A 16,279-nucleotide genomic window follows, 5' to 3' on the forward strand; every position below is an offset into this window, starting at 1 on the left:
TTGTAGCATCAACAAGCCTATGCTGAATGTTGACCGAATTATTGACATGTTGAAGTTAAAATTAGTTCCAAGGACCAAAAGTGATTAGTAAGAAAGTATTTATATTTTATTGTACTTCTTTGCATACTGGAGTGTAATGAAGAAAGGCTACAGAATTGGGCATTGAATAGGTCTAGGCCTTTCACTTTAATAACTTTTCCTTGTCAGATATCCACTCCCACATAATGGTAACTCAGACTACATTTTGAGTACTCAAAATTAGGCCAGCTGCTTTGACCTACTGAGCAGTTATGACCTCTTTCTGAAAACACTCTCATATTGCTATTTTGTAAAGTTGTGAGCAAGGGATAACACAAAAAGGACAGGCCCAAAATAACTTCTGAACATTTTGAAAATCATAGACACAATGATAGTTTTAAGGCAGCTCATTTTTAAAGTTTTTATTAATTACTAATCCAAAAACCCTGACATACACAGTCTAACTTTGTATAGCATAATATATACTGAAATCCTAGTCATTAAAATATGTGCTTGTCTCATAAAATATTGATTATCAATTGTTATGGTAGTAATAATTAATTTGTTTATTTTTTGCTACAAACTCTTGCAGTAAGAGTACTGTTGGCATTCGTCCTTCATCCCCCCCACTCCTGTCCCACAGCATCTTATGAGTTCACGAATAACTGAGTACAGCCAGGCTAAGAACGACAGGCTTATTTTTGCATGTTGAACCAAAGGACCAGCGAGGGAGCCGCCAGACCTGAATCCCAGCACAGACACACAACGGGGCATCCCTTTGTTGAGGCTGTTGTAGCCATACAGGCTCTTGTTAATTGCCTAGCCGTGTTAACATTGTGCTGTCAGTCAGTCAGTCATTCACGCAAAGATCCCAAGTGTACTTAGAAAAAAAAGAGTATCAGTTTAGATTCCAAGCAAGAGGAAGAATCCATTATCAACCTGAAAAAAAAAGTGTCTTCATGTCCAGCAATCATGACCCATAGTGTTTAAAAGTGATGGAGAGAGACTACAATGCATACAAACGAGAGCAGTGTTCTTTTTGGGAACTTTTCAATGCTGTTGATGAGAATTCACTTCAATACTGTATGGCCATTGCAGACCCCCTGTAATTCCCAAGAAAGTCGGACATTGAAGTAAAACATGGATAAACCACACATATGTAAAAATGAAGAAATATCAGACTGGAGAAGACATATGGAGAGGGATTAATTGGGATGGGACAGCTTGATGTTCTCTACACATCAGAGACTTGGTGAATGTACAATATTCAATACACAAATGACCATAAAAAAACATTAAAACAGAAGACAACCAGTGACACATTGTAACTGATTTTGAACCAAGAAATCCAAACTTAATGAAGCATGGGTCAAAAAGATAGTGAACTTCCTCTTAACATATACATTGCACTGAATGTCAACCCAGAAGTGATTCACTATTCTGAGTGTAGAATACTTGTGGTTTTAAAGACTGAAGCATGGAGAAAAGCTTGCCAGATGCATGAGCAAGACTGCAATCTCGCAGTCACTGACTCTAGACAAGTTCTGGCTCAACAACAACAACAATACTGCTCTCACTTCAGTAAGTGACGTTCAGGGTGTATTTTAGGACAAAATTATAATCGCACAATCGGCCATAATTACACACAAGGAAATGGCCCATCGATGGCAGCTTAGTGCCCGTGCCTATCATCTGTTACTCCTGAATGGAATCCCCCTCTTTATTTAAAGTGAAAAGGATACTTCAGGATAATCAAACAATTTAACAAGTCAGTTGATAGTTTGACCACTGAGGAAGTGTTTTTTTGGTCTGTAAAAGAGAGACAAGCCAACCCAATGTATTTTCTCTCCCACACAAAGCCCTTCTCATTGACATGCTGCGACTGGCTGTGACTGACACAATATATTCCTAGATCGCCAGAGTGATGTATGAGCTATATACTATCAGTGGCATTCTTAGCGCATGAAAATCCCTCCTTTTCGCATCACAATCACTCTGTTGTGTCAAATGCTTTTAATTTCATTTACAGGTATGGACAAAACTGGTATGCTGATGTGTGTGTTGACAAATGTGTATCCCGTCTCCTGACTAGGCTGGTGCAGATGCCGGTGGACTGAGAATACCTACAAAAATGTACCCCTTCACCACATTATTTAGTTTTTCATCCGAGAGATGATTGCGTTTTGTTTTCTCCCAAACTCAAAACATCAAAGAAAACTCTAACAAAACCCGACCAAATATATAAACATAGTTCCTTGTTTTCCATCATGCAAGGCCATTTCCATGAGACAGTCCTAAGAATTCAGGCCTAGATTGTAGACACTAACACGCAACTCCCCAGTGTTAAAGCTGTCCTCTCACAAACAAGCTGCCAAAGCTGTCAGCTATGCTGGGGGGCCAGGCTCTGCCGTGTGGGATAAACATCAGGCCCTCGGCACACAAAGCCCCCCGAGGTGTGAACGATGCGCTCTGCACCAAATGGAAGGAGTCTGCAGGAACCACAGAGGGCCTCATTCACACAGGCCCTTAACAGGCCAGAGGGACCATCACAAACCAGCAAACACAAAACAGCCCACACAATAGCCCACTATCAGGAGGCCATTTTGTGTTTGTTGTCCTGAAAGGAGGGGTGGACGACCCTGAGCTTTTCCTATGCAAAAGGAACCACTAGAACCACTACTGTCACACACATACATACACATTCTGTCTGAAGTGGAGCTTCAGCTTCAGGGATGGTTGGGGCAAAATAACTTTAATAAGGCAGAATGAATTAAACAATTCAGAAGACAGGCTTTAGGGAAGCACTGAGGTGCTCGTTTGTCTTGTGTGGGACTGACAGGGGGGAGTGAGAGAACCACAGGAAGGATGAGATTTTGTATTGTAACCCGACCCTCTCCCTTTCTGCTTGAGTCAACTTGAGTCAGTTCAGGAGGGCTTTCAGCTCCACTGATTCTAGGGGGAATGGAGAAGTAACTGCTGCACACACGACATGTAACGGAGATGGAAATGATGCAGCGGCTCTGAGTGACCCTTAAAACTGTGAAATGAGACCTTGTGACGCAAAAACGGCATTATGCTGAGGAATGCTTTAGACAATGTTGGCCGACTAATGACATGTGTCTAGGAAATATTTCACTTAAACAAGCACAAATGTGGAACAATCAGGAAGAGACTTACTGTAGGTAACCAGGTCATGATATTGCAATACCATGTATAAACATGACATTTATACACAATCCTTTTAGATAAGAAACAATTATAAACTAACATTAACAAATAAATTAGATCCAAAACAGGTTTTCGATACAATGGCATGGAAATATGGCAGTGGAATCCAACAACCTCCTACATATAGCCGTTTCATTGACAAAATATCTCTGGTCTATGGCCAACTGATATGATCTAACCATTTAGAGGACTTGGCAACTTAAAATTGTCTGCCTCCCTCTAGTGGTCACTGAATAGCTAACAACAACAGTCCCACTGAATCTAGAAAGGGCCCTGTTTACTACTGAATGACAGACATGACAAAGATACTATTGTGGTTTCATAGACCAATACAGTATGCAGACCATCAGTTGTCTTTGCTAAATTAAGTCCATCACACCCTCTCACACTGGACATACGGCCTTGCCTCTATTAAGAACATGTTTCACTAGTTGCAACTGTCTTGGAATACCATGCAACATATATATATTGTGCTTCAAATATTTAAAAGTATGGCCTCTCGGAGATAAAATACTATTGCATTTGTGGTGGAAAACACTGAACATACAAAAAGGTTAACAGAAGAAAATGTACAAACACTGCATTTATAACAGTGTGTAGAATATGAGTATTCATTTCAATCAGTAACTTGAAAGAAGATGATTTTGCTTATAGAGGCTTGTATGGTAAGGGATCTGTTAATGAAAGCTTCATTAGATTCCTCTTTTCCTGATGACAGTAGGAAACTTATGCATATGCACGATGGTAAAAACAATGACAAAAAGATGAGTGTAGTGTAACTGAATTTAATGATTGATCTTTTTGTTTCAAATATAAAAACATGTGCAGATTGCTTGGTCGGCGTATGGGGGAAAGGAGCAACAATGGCAAATGGGTAGACAACACAATTACAAAAAAATAAAATTAAATTAAAATAAGGGCAAAATATCTTTGCCTCACTTCAATCAGTTGTACAGGGCATGACTGGCTAAAGGGCTGTAGCGAGTGGGAGAACAGAGTGTGTTAGCACATGCGTAATGAATGCTACAACCCATAATGGGATGACACATCTCAAACAATCAGCCAGTCCCAGTAGTGGTTTTTCAAATCTGCTGAAAAGTGTTTGGACATGCCAAAAACTTCAGAGGTGGAAAAGAAGTCCTCCTGAAATAATATACCATCTGTGTAGTAGTGCTACAAGTTTACCACTAGAAGCAGGCAATGACCAATGTTTCTAAAAAACATGAAGGTACAGTTCGTGGATCATCCGCATGATAGGATCATGGCTGATGCAAGAAAACATTCCAAAAGCGTTGCCTTGACATTTGTTTATGAGAAGAATACAACAAAAACTTGACAAAATGGACACGACCATTTGAAATTAAAAGAGTTTCCCAGTCCTGTTGGGGCTACGTTAGCAGATTAGACCTTCTATCAAAACTAAACTTTTATCAGCTTCAAAAAACTAAATCATTCCACTAGCTAAATAGTATACTTTCATTCTGCTGCATTCACACATTTCTTGAACATTTAAATGATCTCCTCTGCATGTAATGTACCAGCTTTGGAGTTGAACACTGAGAGTGAAAAAAAACAAAGTGGTAAGAGGTGGCGATGCATCTTCAGATTGACAGAGACCCAAATCACCTGCAGTGAATGACAAGAGATGACTTGCTTAGGCGGGGCGTGGATGAGGGAGGGTCACACCTGGCAATACAACATAGCGGGGTGTCATGACTGGGTGATCTGAAGTCACAAAATGGCTGTCACTTCAAACTCCCCAAAAAGGGACAAACCAAAACAGTAAAAACAAAATGGTGGCTATTTGCTGGGGACACCTTTACATGGCATGGAGGCATACTGCAAAACAGAAGTACCATACACTTATCCCGCCCAAAATACAAACTCCACAGAAGAAGTGAGACCGTCTTAAGGAGAGACAGAAAATAAATTCTGGGTGCTGGTAAAAAGAAATGGGGTGATGAATGAATTCTTTTTTTGTGTGATTCTTCTTGTTTTGTTTGCATGATAGAATGTCACAGGACCTCCAGAGTCTGGGCCCAGCTCTCTCAGCACTCCATTTGCATTCTCACAACGCCGTCTCCTCCATTTTCATCCCACATGAGAGAAGGTGATCTATCTGACCACAGACTGAATGCCACACAGGGCATATACATAAAAAACATTGCATACAAAGAATAAAAGAAAGTAGTAGAGGGGGAGAAAACAGACAAGAACAGGAAGACAGTGATTGTGGAGGGCCAGACATGAGAAAAAGAGTGTATTCCACTGAGCGAGCATGTGTTATGCAGGTTGGAGTGTGTGTGTGTGGAGTGAGAGTTGGTGTCCGAGAGTGAGTATTTTGCAGTGCTTTACAAGGAGTTCTGTGCAGACTAGCGAGCTGGGGTAGAGGGGGCCAGTGGGGTGGGAGCCAAAACAACATGTGGCTGGGTCCCAGTCCACACATTAGAAGATCTCTTATCCAAGATATTAGAACATTTAAATCAGTCTGATATAGTTTTTTAAAGGAGATAATATTATCAATAACCATTTTAATAATAATTATATTAACAATAATAACAATAATAATAACAATAGTAATTGGAGTACTAATGGTGAAGTCTGCGTGAGGTTTTCCTTGGTAGCCACTTGGAGGGGGCTACTGCCGCTGCATCCCGTTCTCCAAAGTTCTGTTCCGTCAGTCTTGATTTCTTAATTTTTTTAAAACCTCCCATCCCTCTGGGTTGTTTTGTTTTTGTTGTTTTATTTAGTTTTCCTCTCAAGCAAGTACTGTCTTGACAATACAATACAAAATAAAATAATGGTATTTTCCCTGTGGCTGTGGACTGGAGGCAAAGAGCTCTTTCAGTCTTGTTCCTGGTCCCTCCTCCAATCAGATGCTCGCTCTCATTTCATCTCCCCCACGTCTAAGCCTTAACCTTCACTTCATTGCTCCATCTACCTTTCGCCAATTTTGTTTTTGCCTTCCTGCCCTAATGTGTGACTAATCTTAACACTATACCCCCACCCCTCACATCCCCCCTGATTTCTCTCTCTCTCTCTCCCCCTCTCTCAGAGTCGCGTTTGGGCCTCGGGGACGTAGATCTCGATGCTGTCGGCGCTCTCCGTAGCGGAGTTCTGCTTGACCGACGCCGCCCTCTTGGCAGCCATGAGGCGCTTGCGGGCCTCCTGCCGCTGCTTGTCGGCGGCTGAGTCGCTGCTCTTCTCGCGGCCCAGCGCCGGCTTGCTCTTCCCGGGCTTCTTTGGCACTGCAGGAACCGGCTTCTGGTTCTCCTGCGGGGGGAGGGCAGGGGAGCAGGGCAAGTATCCAGACAGAGAGTGGGGGGGGGGGGGAGAGAAAGAGAGAGAGAGAGAGGGGGGGGGGAGGGGGGGAGAGAGAGAGAGGAGACAGAGAGAGATGGAGGGAGGGAGAGAGGGAGAATGGAAGCAAGGGTGTGAAAGTTAAACAAGTAGTGAGCGAACACACAGTAACTGTGAACCTAAATCCACATACATACAATGACACCATTTTATACAGTAGACTCACAAGGAAACACGGTAGACAAATAAATCTCAGTCCTACTTTGTGACAGGGTGACACCTGATTCTAGCAAAACGACTAAAGGTGTCCAATGGAGTAATGGTCCCCATTGTCCCACTAATTGCCCCCATCTTCGCACATGGGAGATCAGGGGAGTGTTTCCCAAAACCATAGTTGCTAACTAAGCTAACTAAGAGGCCGTTTACACGACACCGCCGGGTGGATTTTCTCTTACCGCTTTCACACCTTTAACGACTCCGGCAAGAAAAAACCTCGCGTGTACACACAGAGGTGTAACCGGCTAAATGTGCTGTAGTGCATATGCCAGACCAGTCGATGGCGCCGCTGTGCAGAAGCTTCACGATATTTTCGCGTGAATCGCGTAGAAGAAAACATTGTTGACACAGTTTGTTAAGCCAGAGAATGTCTAATAAGTGCTCTGGTTAAGCAGTCGCATGAAATAAGGAGACTACAGACAATTCGGTTTTCAATTCAACTGTTAAACTAATAAAGTTAATTTTCAAGGTATGTGACTGCTATGTGAAATGTCAAATGCTTAGCCTACGCATTGCATTAGGTCTGAGCACCACTGGAGATAACATGCAGTAAGCTAATGTTTAACTAGGTTAAGCTAACGTGTGCTTCTAACTTAGCCACTAAAGGCTGATAGGCATATAAATCATGACAGGGGAAAGAAAAACATTTTAATATGATAAATAAATGGTTCGGTTTGTTTTGACAAGCAACATGTCAGGTCGAGTGCCGTGGCTGGGTTAGGGGTGGGGCTGGCTATGTCGTCATAGGATTGCCGGCTTCACACGTCTACACGGCACGGTCTAGCCAGCGGTTTCAGAAGTTCCCACTTCGGAAGCCGGTTTCAAAAGCTATCGGTTTCAGTCTCCTAAACTGCCGGCGTCGTGTACATGCAAGGCGTAACCGTTAACAAAACCTCACCGGTTTCACAAAAACCGGCGTCGTGTGCACGGCCCCTAAATTAGTAATTTTGTCGGTTGCAATGTAATTTGGGCCGTAGCCTACTGGTAACCGGCCTACAATGTAACCAGCCGTGGCCTACTGGTTAGCACTTCGGACTTGTAACTGGAGGGTTGCCGGTTCGAATCCCGACCAGTAGGCACGGCTGAAGTGCCCTTGAGCAAGGCACCTAACCCCTCACTGCTCCCCGAGCGCCGCTGTTGTTGCAGGCAGCTCACTGCGCCGGGATTAGTGTGTGCTTCTCCTCACTGTGTGTACACTGTGTGCTGAGTGTGTTTCACTAATTCACGGATTGGGATAAATGCAGAGACCAAATTTCCCCTCACGGGATCAAAAGAGTATATATACTTATACTTATTTCCCATTGCCAACCAACTAAATTGCTAACAGGTTAGCAACTATGGTTTTTGGAAACGCACCCCTGAATAGTAGGACTCCATTCAACCTGACATTTTAACCAGGGTGGATAAATGACCCAGATGTCTTGAGTTTTTCCTGCCTATTCAGGGCACGTATTTACACTATATTTGAACTTACCACATGAACTACTCTTAAGTCTGACTTAAGTGGTCAGATTTCCTCCTAAACCCTATTCACAAAGCTCGAGTTGGTTGGTGTGGTTACTGCATTTTAGGGGCTTTGTGAATTATGGTTAGTAAAAATATTTGGAGTCCGGACATGCCCAATATTTTTTGAAGTCTGTCCTCATTTGGCAACTAGGGAGCTTTTAGTTTAAGAGGCTTTGTGAATATGGGCCCAGGTTGAAAAGAGCTTTTAGTTGTTACTCTAATGTAACCCTTCAGACTGAGTTTCATAACCACAGACTGTAGTTGCAGCTATATGTGAGGCTGATAGAGGACTAAAGTGGTAGCTGTACCACCAATCAACTCTTTTCCCACTCTGGTATAGACTTAAAAAGTGCCTAGGCATTTAGCAAGGTAATAATTATCACTGGTTTGCTAGACTGCTGTATCCAACCTTAAAAAAACAACAAAAAGTAATACAGACTGTAACATAGCCCAAACTGTGTTTTAGAGTTACTTTAGTATTCATTTGAATAGTAGCATAATAACATTTAACCTTACTCTCATTGTCATATAGCATGATTGACCACACAATAAACAGCAAATTACAACTGCAGTCATTTTACCAGTGTATGGTCAAACAGACATAGCCCTTGAATGAATGAAAGAACAGGAGATGTGTACCTGTTTTTCAGGTGAGTCTCTGTCCACTTTCCAGTCATTGGCCTTCAGGTGGTAGAGCTCGTCAAACTTGAGGCTGATGTCCTCTATGGAGAGCTGCAGCAGGTCCCAGAAGCCTGCTAGATCCTGAGCCGTGGGCCTGGGGTTAGCGTTCACATTCTAGAGAGAGAGAGAGAGAGAGAGAGAGAGAGAGAGAGAGAGAGAGAGAGAGAGAGAGAGAGAGAGAGAGAGAGAGAGAGAGAGAGAGAGAGAGAGAGGAGAAAAGAAAGGGAGAGAGGAAGAATTAGAGGGTCAGCACGGTCAATGGTGCCACTTTGTTTCTCTTAGCTTTTATTTATTGTGATTTTCTGAGAGCAAAAATTAGGTTTACATTCATGATCAGCCATGCTAAGATGGAGTACCAATGCCGTACCCTAGAGGGCGCCATAACACAGTTATTTCCCACTGCCAGTGCTCTTTTTTAGTCAGAAAATATCCAGAATGGATCATGAGGTCTAAAGCCACACACAAACACACAGACACACACACAAACACACACACGCTTGTGGTGTATTGCAAGGTCATTTTCCCCCATGGTGGACCAACGGGTAATACAAGGCCGCAGCTGCTGGCCTGGCATTGATTTTTCATCCTCCAGCTTATGTTTCTATTAGGCAGCCCCGTGCTCATTTTACAGTAAAAGCAAAAGCAAGTAAAAGCAAGCCGCTTCTGTATGGAGAGAGTAAAAGCAAGCCGCTTCTGTATGGAGAGAGTAAAAGCAAGCCGCTTCTGTATGGAGAGAGTAAGTGCGATTAACTGGCGAGTATCAGGCGAGCACGGCAGCTGGATTATTGGTTTAACACCAAACTTGACAACTCTGACAGGGCTGCAGTGCTGAGCGAGATTTCTTTCAGCGCTTTATGAGGAAAGGGGAAAAATACGAAGCAAAACTGCAGATTGCATCATTTCTGAATCCCTTTGATGTGAGCCTGTGTGAAAAGTGACGGTGAGCAAGTGATGTGGGCTGTACGAGTTTCACGTTTCATTATGGAACATGCGGGTCATCCAACTTCCTCATGCCAGGTGTGTTGTGTGGAGATAGCGATGTGGTGTATCGCATACAGGAGCAAAACTAAAAGAGGCGTGGAGTTGTGTCATTACTGTTGACTACTGAAGCGACATTCGTGACCTTATGGAAAGATTTAGGTATACATGCTCACACACGCTCACTCACTCACACCTCTTACTCACCAAGTTTTGTTCGCATAGTCCTCGGAACTGCTGGAACTTCTTTGACATCAGAAGTTGGGCACTCCCCACAGCACTGCGCACTTTACCCAACACTGCAGAGAAAGGGAGGACACACACACAAACACACCATGAGAGATGAATCACACACACCATGAGAGATGAATCACACACACACACACACACAAATGTATGCATACATATTTTATACACAAGCAGCCACGCAAGCTGCAGAGTACTCTCTGAACTGAACGCTCCCTGCTCATCCCTTAAAGACACAGAAACATCACTCCCCCTCCATAACTAGAGTGAGACTGCAGGCATACGGGAGTCAGGGCAGAGACGGACCGGACAGGGGGAGTAGGAAGAGAGAGAGGAGGATGAAGGGGAGAGGAGGATGAAGAGAGAGGAGGATGAAGGGGAGAGGAGGATGAAGAGAGAGGAGGATGAAGGGGGGAGAGGAGGATGAAGAGGGAGAGGAGGAAGAGAGAGAGGAGGAAGAGAGAGAGGAGGAGGAAGGGGAAGAGGAGGATGAAGGGGTGGGAGGAGGATGAAGAGGGAGAGGAGGAGGAAGGGGAAGAGGAGGATGAAGGGGTGGGAGGAGGATGAAGAGGGAGAGGAGGAGGAAGGGGAAGAGGAGGATGAAGGGGTGAAAGGAGGATGAAGAGGGAGAGGAGGAGGAAGGGGAAGAGGAGGATGAAGGGGTGAAAGGAGGATGAAGAGGGAGAGGAGGAAGAGAGAGAGGAGGAAGAGAGAGAGGAGGAGGAAGAGGAGGATGAAGGGGTGGGAGGAGGAGGAAGAGAGAGGAGGAGGAAGGGGAAGAGGAGGATGAAGGGGTGGGAGGAGGATGAAGAGGGAGAGGAGGAGGAAGGGGAAGAGGAGGATGAAGAGGGAGAGGAGGAAGAGAGAGAGGAGGAGGAAGGGGAAGAGGAGGATGAAGGGGTGGGAGGAGGATGAAGAGGGAGAGGAGGAGGAAGGGGAAGAGGAGGATGAAGGGGTGAAAAGAGGGATGAAGAGGGAGAGGAGGAGGAAGAGGTGAGGCAGGGTTAAAGCAGAGCAGCCTGGTGACTCCGGGGCAGGAGCGTCTAACTTTAAAGCACTAAGAACATTAGACACTAGAGGCCTCCACTAAAGAGCTCTCTCTATCCCCATCCTTCTCTTTCTTTCTCTGTAGAGCCAAGATCATTTGTGTGTGCATGTGTATGTGTGTGTGTGTGTGTGTCTGTTAGAGAGAGAGAGAAGGAAGGAGCGGTGAACGAGAAGAATAGAGAGAATGAAGGAGGAAGGAGAGAGAGAGAGAGAGAGAGAAAGAGAAAGAGAGAGAGAGAGAGAGAGCACAAAAACAATAACAGTAGAGAGCAAGGGAGAGCAACACAACTGAACACATCAAAGCGACGGCTTATAGCAAAGGGGGCAATTTGAACAAATAAGGGCTGCTGACGAGCGTCAGAGGGGTGCGGAGAGTCGCTGAGTGCAAGAGGCCATCTCCCCACAATAACCGCCAGCTCAAGCAGAGGCCTGACGACAACAGTGTGGGTTAACTGCACTGCAAGGCAAACCCCAAATCCCTGTTGTGCGATTCAGACACGGTACGCCAATGCTGGGTGCGCCACTACGCACCTCAGCCAGAAGGTCTCAGAGAATGGGGGTGAATGCACGCCGTGATGCAAAAAGCCCCTTGTTTGCCTTGGCCTCCTGCAGCGTGTCTAATTGGATAGACAGTAGATGAACAGGAGGAATCCTGGAGAGGATTTGTCACACCTTGAGGAACTAGAACAGGGAAAAGAACAGGATCCCCATCAGCTGCAAGCTGCAATCACTTAATGGCCCAGGCGGTGGCTACGCCAACTATGAGCTGCTATTACTTAGCAAGAAAACACAAAAAGGCACATAGGGAAGTGTGCTTTTTTTTTTTGCTCTCGCACCAGTTGACCTTGATGCTCATCGTCGGGAGGCCCATAACCCAACCTGCTAGCTGGCTAGGCCGCTCACGCACACTACCTGCCAAAAATCACGATTTGAGGAACACTCCCAGTTGATGCTGATTTTGAGGATAGAGTGGGCCATTAGCTGAAAGCATATCACGAAAGGAGGCTAGATTACAGCCATAACGGACTGTGATCCGCTGGAGTTGCGTGTAAAGGCACAAGATTTCTTTCTCTCTCTCTCTCCCTCTCTCTCTCTAAAGCCTTGCGTGACCTGCATGTGCTGCTTGCATGTGAGTGTAGCTACGGTAACTGCGTTATCATATTAAAGGTGATGGAATTATGGGCTGGCTTAGCCAGGTGTCCGTAACCCTGATTAGCCCTTAATTTCTGCTGTCAGCCTTGCCTTGCATCAGGATGCGGCCAGAGGGTGCCCTAGTTCCTGCACACAGCCTCCCAGCACCATCTTTCAACTCGACATGTCATTTGGTGTGGGCTGTGTGTGAGCGAGCATATTTCTATGAGCCACTATGTGAGTGATATATGGATAAAGATAGAGGGATAGAGAGAGAGAGACAGAGAGAGAGAGAGACAGAGAGAGAGAGAGAGAGAGAGAGACAGAGACAGAGACAGAGAGAGAGAGACAGACAGACAGAGAGAGAGAGATTGTTGCTGACTACTGTATGCATATTCATGCAATGATTCTTATGAACGGCTGGCAGCTTCCTTGAGGCCTGGTTAGTGAATATTAAAACACTCCAGTTGCAAAGGCACAGAAAACTCAACGCTCAAGGTGAATTTGTGTGTGTGTGTGTGTGTGTGTGTGTGTGTGTGTGTGTGTGTGTGTGCGTGTGTGTGTGTGTGTGCGCGTGTGTGTGTGTGTGAGAGCGACGCCTCCACAGTGGTGCAGTGCAGCCGGTTATGGCCCTACGAGGAGGACAGGGAAGCTGCCTCTCGCCTCCAACGCGTGTCCCTCCGCGTGGACGTGGGGCTGGTCATCCTCTAGCCTCCAACGCGTGTCCCTCCGCGTGGACGTGGGGCTGGTCATCCTCTAGCCTCCAACGCGTGTCCCTCCGCGTGGACGTGGGTCTGGTCATCCTCTAGCCTCCAACGCGTGTCCCTCCGCGTGGACGTGGGGCTGGTCATCCTCTAGCCTCCAACGCGTGTCCCTCCGCGTGGACGTGGGGCTGGTCATCCTCTAGCCTCCAACGCGTGTCCCTCCGCGTGGACGTGGGGCTGGTCATCCTCTCGGCATCTCTGCCAGCCTGATGTCGAGGCGCTAATCTGACTTTTAATCAGGTCCACAGTAGATTAGTGTAATTCCTGGGATTACACGGCCGTCTTGTTTAGTAACCCCCAGCATTACCCACTTCATCCAAAAGGGGAAGTTTATGCCTGTGTATCTGTGTGTGTGTGTGTGTGTGTGCGCGCGTGTGCGTACGGTTGCGCCTGGCTGTCTAATGCAGCTGCCTTTTAAAGCCACACTATGTAACATTTTTTTGAGGCATGCTTTTTAAATGACCTTCTTTTGTCATCTTCAAATGAATTGAACTGGAATAGGGTCAGCTGAGGGACCAGCCTGGCAGTCTGCCGAGTGACCCCTCCATCTCCTGAGCAAGCCACTGCTGCTCTACCTTTGCTGCAGCAAAACTCCATGATGTTTCTTTAAGAAGCTCAGCAGTTGAAGTGAAGCAGACAACGCTAAGTGCAGCTGAGCACAGACAGACAGGCAGGCAGGCAGTCAGCCAGTGTTCCTGAAAGCATCACCCTACCGGCAGCCAGCAAATCGATCAAGTCATCAAAAAGCACTCATAGACTACTCCATATTTGAACAGCCTGAAGGGTGCAGTCTACCCTGCTCAGGTTTGGGACGCCTGCCGTGAACTGGGGAGTGTAGCAGTGGGCTGGCCAGCTCAGTGGACGTTTGAGGCCCCAGAGTTATCTAGCGGCGCGTGCCTCGCTTGCCGACTGTCAGACGGGGGAGCTGCTCAGTGGAAACAGCATTTCCTGGGAGCCGGGGCTCCTTCGACGCCTTCCAAGAAAAATATGTGATTGGCAGAGAAGGAGAGAAATAGAGACAGAGAGAGAGAGAGAGAGAGAGAGAGAGAGAGAGAGAGAGAGAGAGAGAGAGAGCTGGCTTCTTGCCCTCTGACTGTCCCATGGGAGCAGAGCAGGCAGACTGACTGACCATGCTTTGGATATCTCCTCCCCTCAGCGCTCTCAGAGACCGGAGGCGCTCGCTATTTCAGCAGAGCCATCAGGCTCGCCTCAGAGCTCAAGACCCATCCTCATTAGAACACTCCAAATCACCCTTTAGTAACTAAGCAGGACGTCAGAAGGAACTGAAAATGTCACAGCCCGTATTCATTCAAGTTCATTTAACTTTCTGCTACGACTATCCTAAGTCACACTAAATGTTTCTCTGTTGCTATGGCTGATGTCAATTCTCATGCATACATCCAGCAGTTAAAGGGAAACTTGGCAGGATTTCCCCCTCAGCTGGAGAAATTGTGCATTATGCTATTTCAAACTGGGAAAAGGCAACGATAAAGCACGTGGATTTGTTTACAAGCTAGCGAACGGCTAGCATAAATTTGGCAGAACTATGTGGATGTTACAAGGTAAGAAACACAATTTAAAACGAGTTTCTTGTTTCTCACTTCTCTTTCCGGGACAGTAGTCTCAATGTTGCAAGGTTGGTTTTCTGCCTGGGGACACTAGGCGCAGTGGGGAAAGTCACCATTTTCACCGGAACAGGTCATTTAACCATCAAAATGATTTCTAAACGGGTTTATTACGTTGAAATAGTTGCCAAGTTCACCTTTAAGAGCTACTTTTAGCCTGAAGATTCTTTATGAATATGGATCGAAATCTCTATAGTGACCCATATCCCCACACAATGTGAGGCCTGAGCATTCAAACTGTGGCACAAATGAATAGGTGAGCAGTACAGAGATCACATGTATGTATGCGGACGTCCCCACTCCTCTACCCACCAGCCCCCTTGAGTGCGTCTCTACCCAGCTGTCTGTCTGTCTGTCTGCAAGGGAAATGTGTGCCTGAAGTTATCAGACATTTACTAAGCTTTTATATACCCAGTTAGGCTGTTGTGAATTCCAAAAGAGTCAAGTGCATGTCTGAATTCCGGCATAGTGAGTGAGAACTTAAAGACACCCTACATGGGGTAGCGGGTAGAAGAGCCACAGTCCACACTCCACATACATACTCTGGGTTTTAAGTTCCGTCTCTTCGGTCTGTGTGTCTTACCCTCCTCAGAGAGCTGGTGCTCCTTGGTCTCCTGGTCCATCTGCTGGCACCAGCCCTCCATGCGGCCCGTCTCGGCCTGCAGGAGCTTGAGGAACCAGTGGCCGTCGCGCCGGCACGCTGGCGGTCCTCCGGAGCCCTGGTCGGGCCCCACCGAGCCGTTGCCGCTGCCGGCCTCCAGCCAGGGCTCGGGCGGCGGCAGCGAGGACGGGTCCAGCGCCGGGTCGAGGCTCTCGGAGAACGACGACGAGGAGCTGCGCGTGGCCGAGCGGCTGGTCAGCAGCTGTCGCGCCGGGCCGCTGGTGGTGACCGCCTCGTCGTCGTGGTCACCGTTGTCGAGGGAGAGTTGTGACTGCGGCTGCTGCTGCTGGCCGACGGGGGGCGGTGGCGGCGAGTCGGCCACCTGGCTGCTGCTGTTGACCATGGTCTTCTTCTCGCCGGGCTTGGGCGCCGGAGCAGGGGTCGGGGCAGAGTCCTGGGATTCCGTGTCGGTCTCTTGTTTGGACGCCATGCTGCTCGAGCGGCTGAGTCTAAGGGAGGATGGACACACACACACACACACACAGACAGACAAGACACACACACACACACACACACACACACACAGAGACAAAGAGTGTAATGGTCAGTTGGGAAATTGCTCCATTCCTCCCTGGCTAGCCTGACCGCCAGCTGACCTTGGCAAGCTGAGCATCCACTTCCCACAGGGCAGGAAGCAGCCGGCAAGACTGACAGGAACTGCACACTCATTCTTAAAAACGTCTGCGTAACGTCAGGCCTACAACTCACATCAGGACTGCCAGGAAGCAGCCGGCAAGACTGACAGGAACTGCACACTCATTCTTAAAAACGTCTGCGTAACGTCAGGCCTACAACTCACATCAGGAATCAAGACCAAG

At 46.6% G+C, this 16,279-nt stretch overlaps 1 protein-coding gene across 2 annotated transcripts in view; it reads right to left on the minus strand.

Moving 5' to 3' along the window:
• Positions 1–4,023: 4,023 nt before the first annotated feature.
• The window catches only part of dlgap4b (discs, large (Drosophila) homolog-associated protein 4b), a 44,743-nt gene continuing 32,487 nt past the window's right edge, over positions 4,024–16,279 (minus strand). Inside the window, exons 10-14 of one of the 2 annotated variants that reach the window (XM_076267515.1) lie at positions 15,757–15,910; positions 15,384–15,693; positions 10,195–10,286; positions 8,968–9,123; positions 4,024–6,519 (exon numbers count right to left, since the gene is read on the minus strand). In XM_076267515.1, the coding sequence (XP_076123630.1) occupies positions 6,298–6,519; positions 8,968–9,123; positions 10,195–10,286; positions 15,384–15,693; positions 15,757–15,910 (934 nt within the window). In that variant the 3' untranslated portion in view covers positions 4,024–6,297. Of the gene's footprint in view, positions 6,520–8,967; positions 9,124–10,194; positions 10,287–15,383; positions 15,911–16,279 lie in introns of both variants that reach the window. The other variant, XM_076267514.1, reaches the window with a different exon arrangement.

Source organism: Alosa pseudoharengus, unplaced genomic scaffold (genome assembly GCF_046254945.1).
Source record: "Alosa pseudoharengus isolate Yale_2024_CS ecotype anadromous, Long Island Sound unplaced genomic scaffold, YU_APseudo_1.1 YU_APseudo_1.1_scf_5, whole genome shotgun sequence".
Lineage (NCBI taxonomy): Eukaryota > Metazoa > Chordata > Actinopteri > Clupeiformes > Clupeidae > Alosa > Alosa pseudoharengus.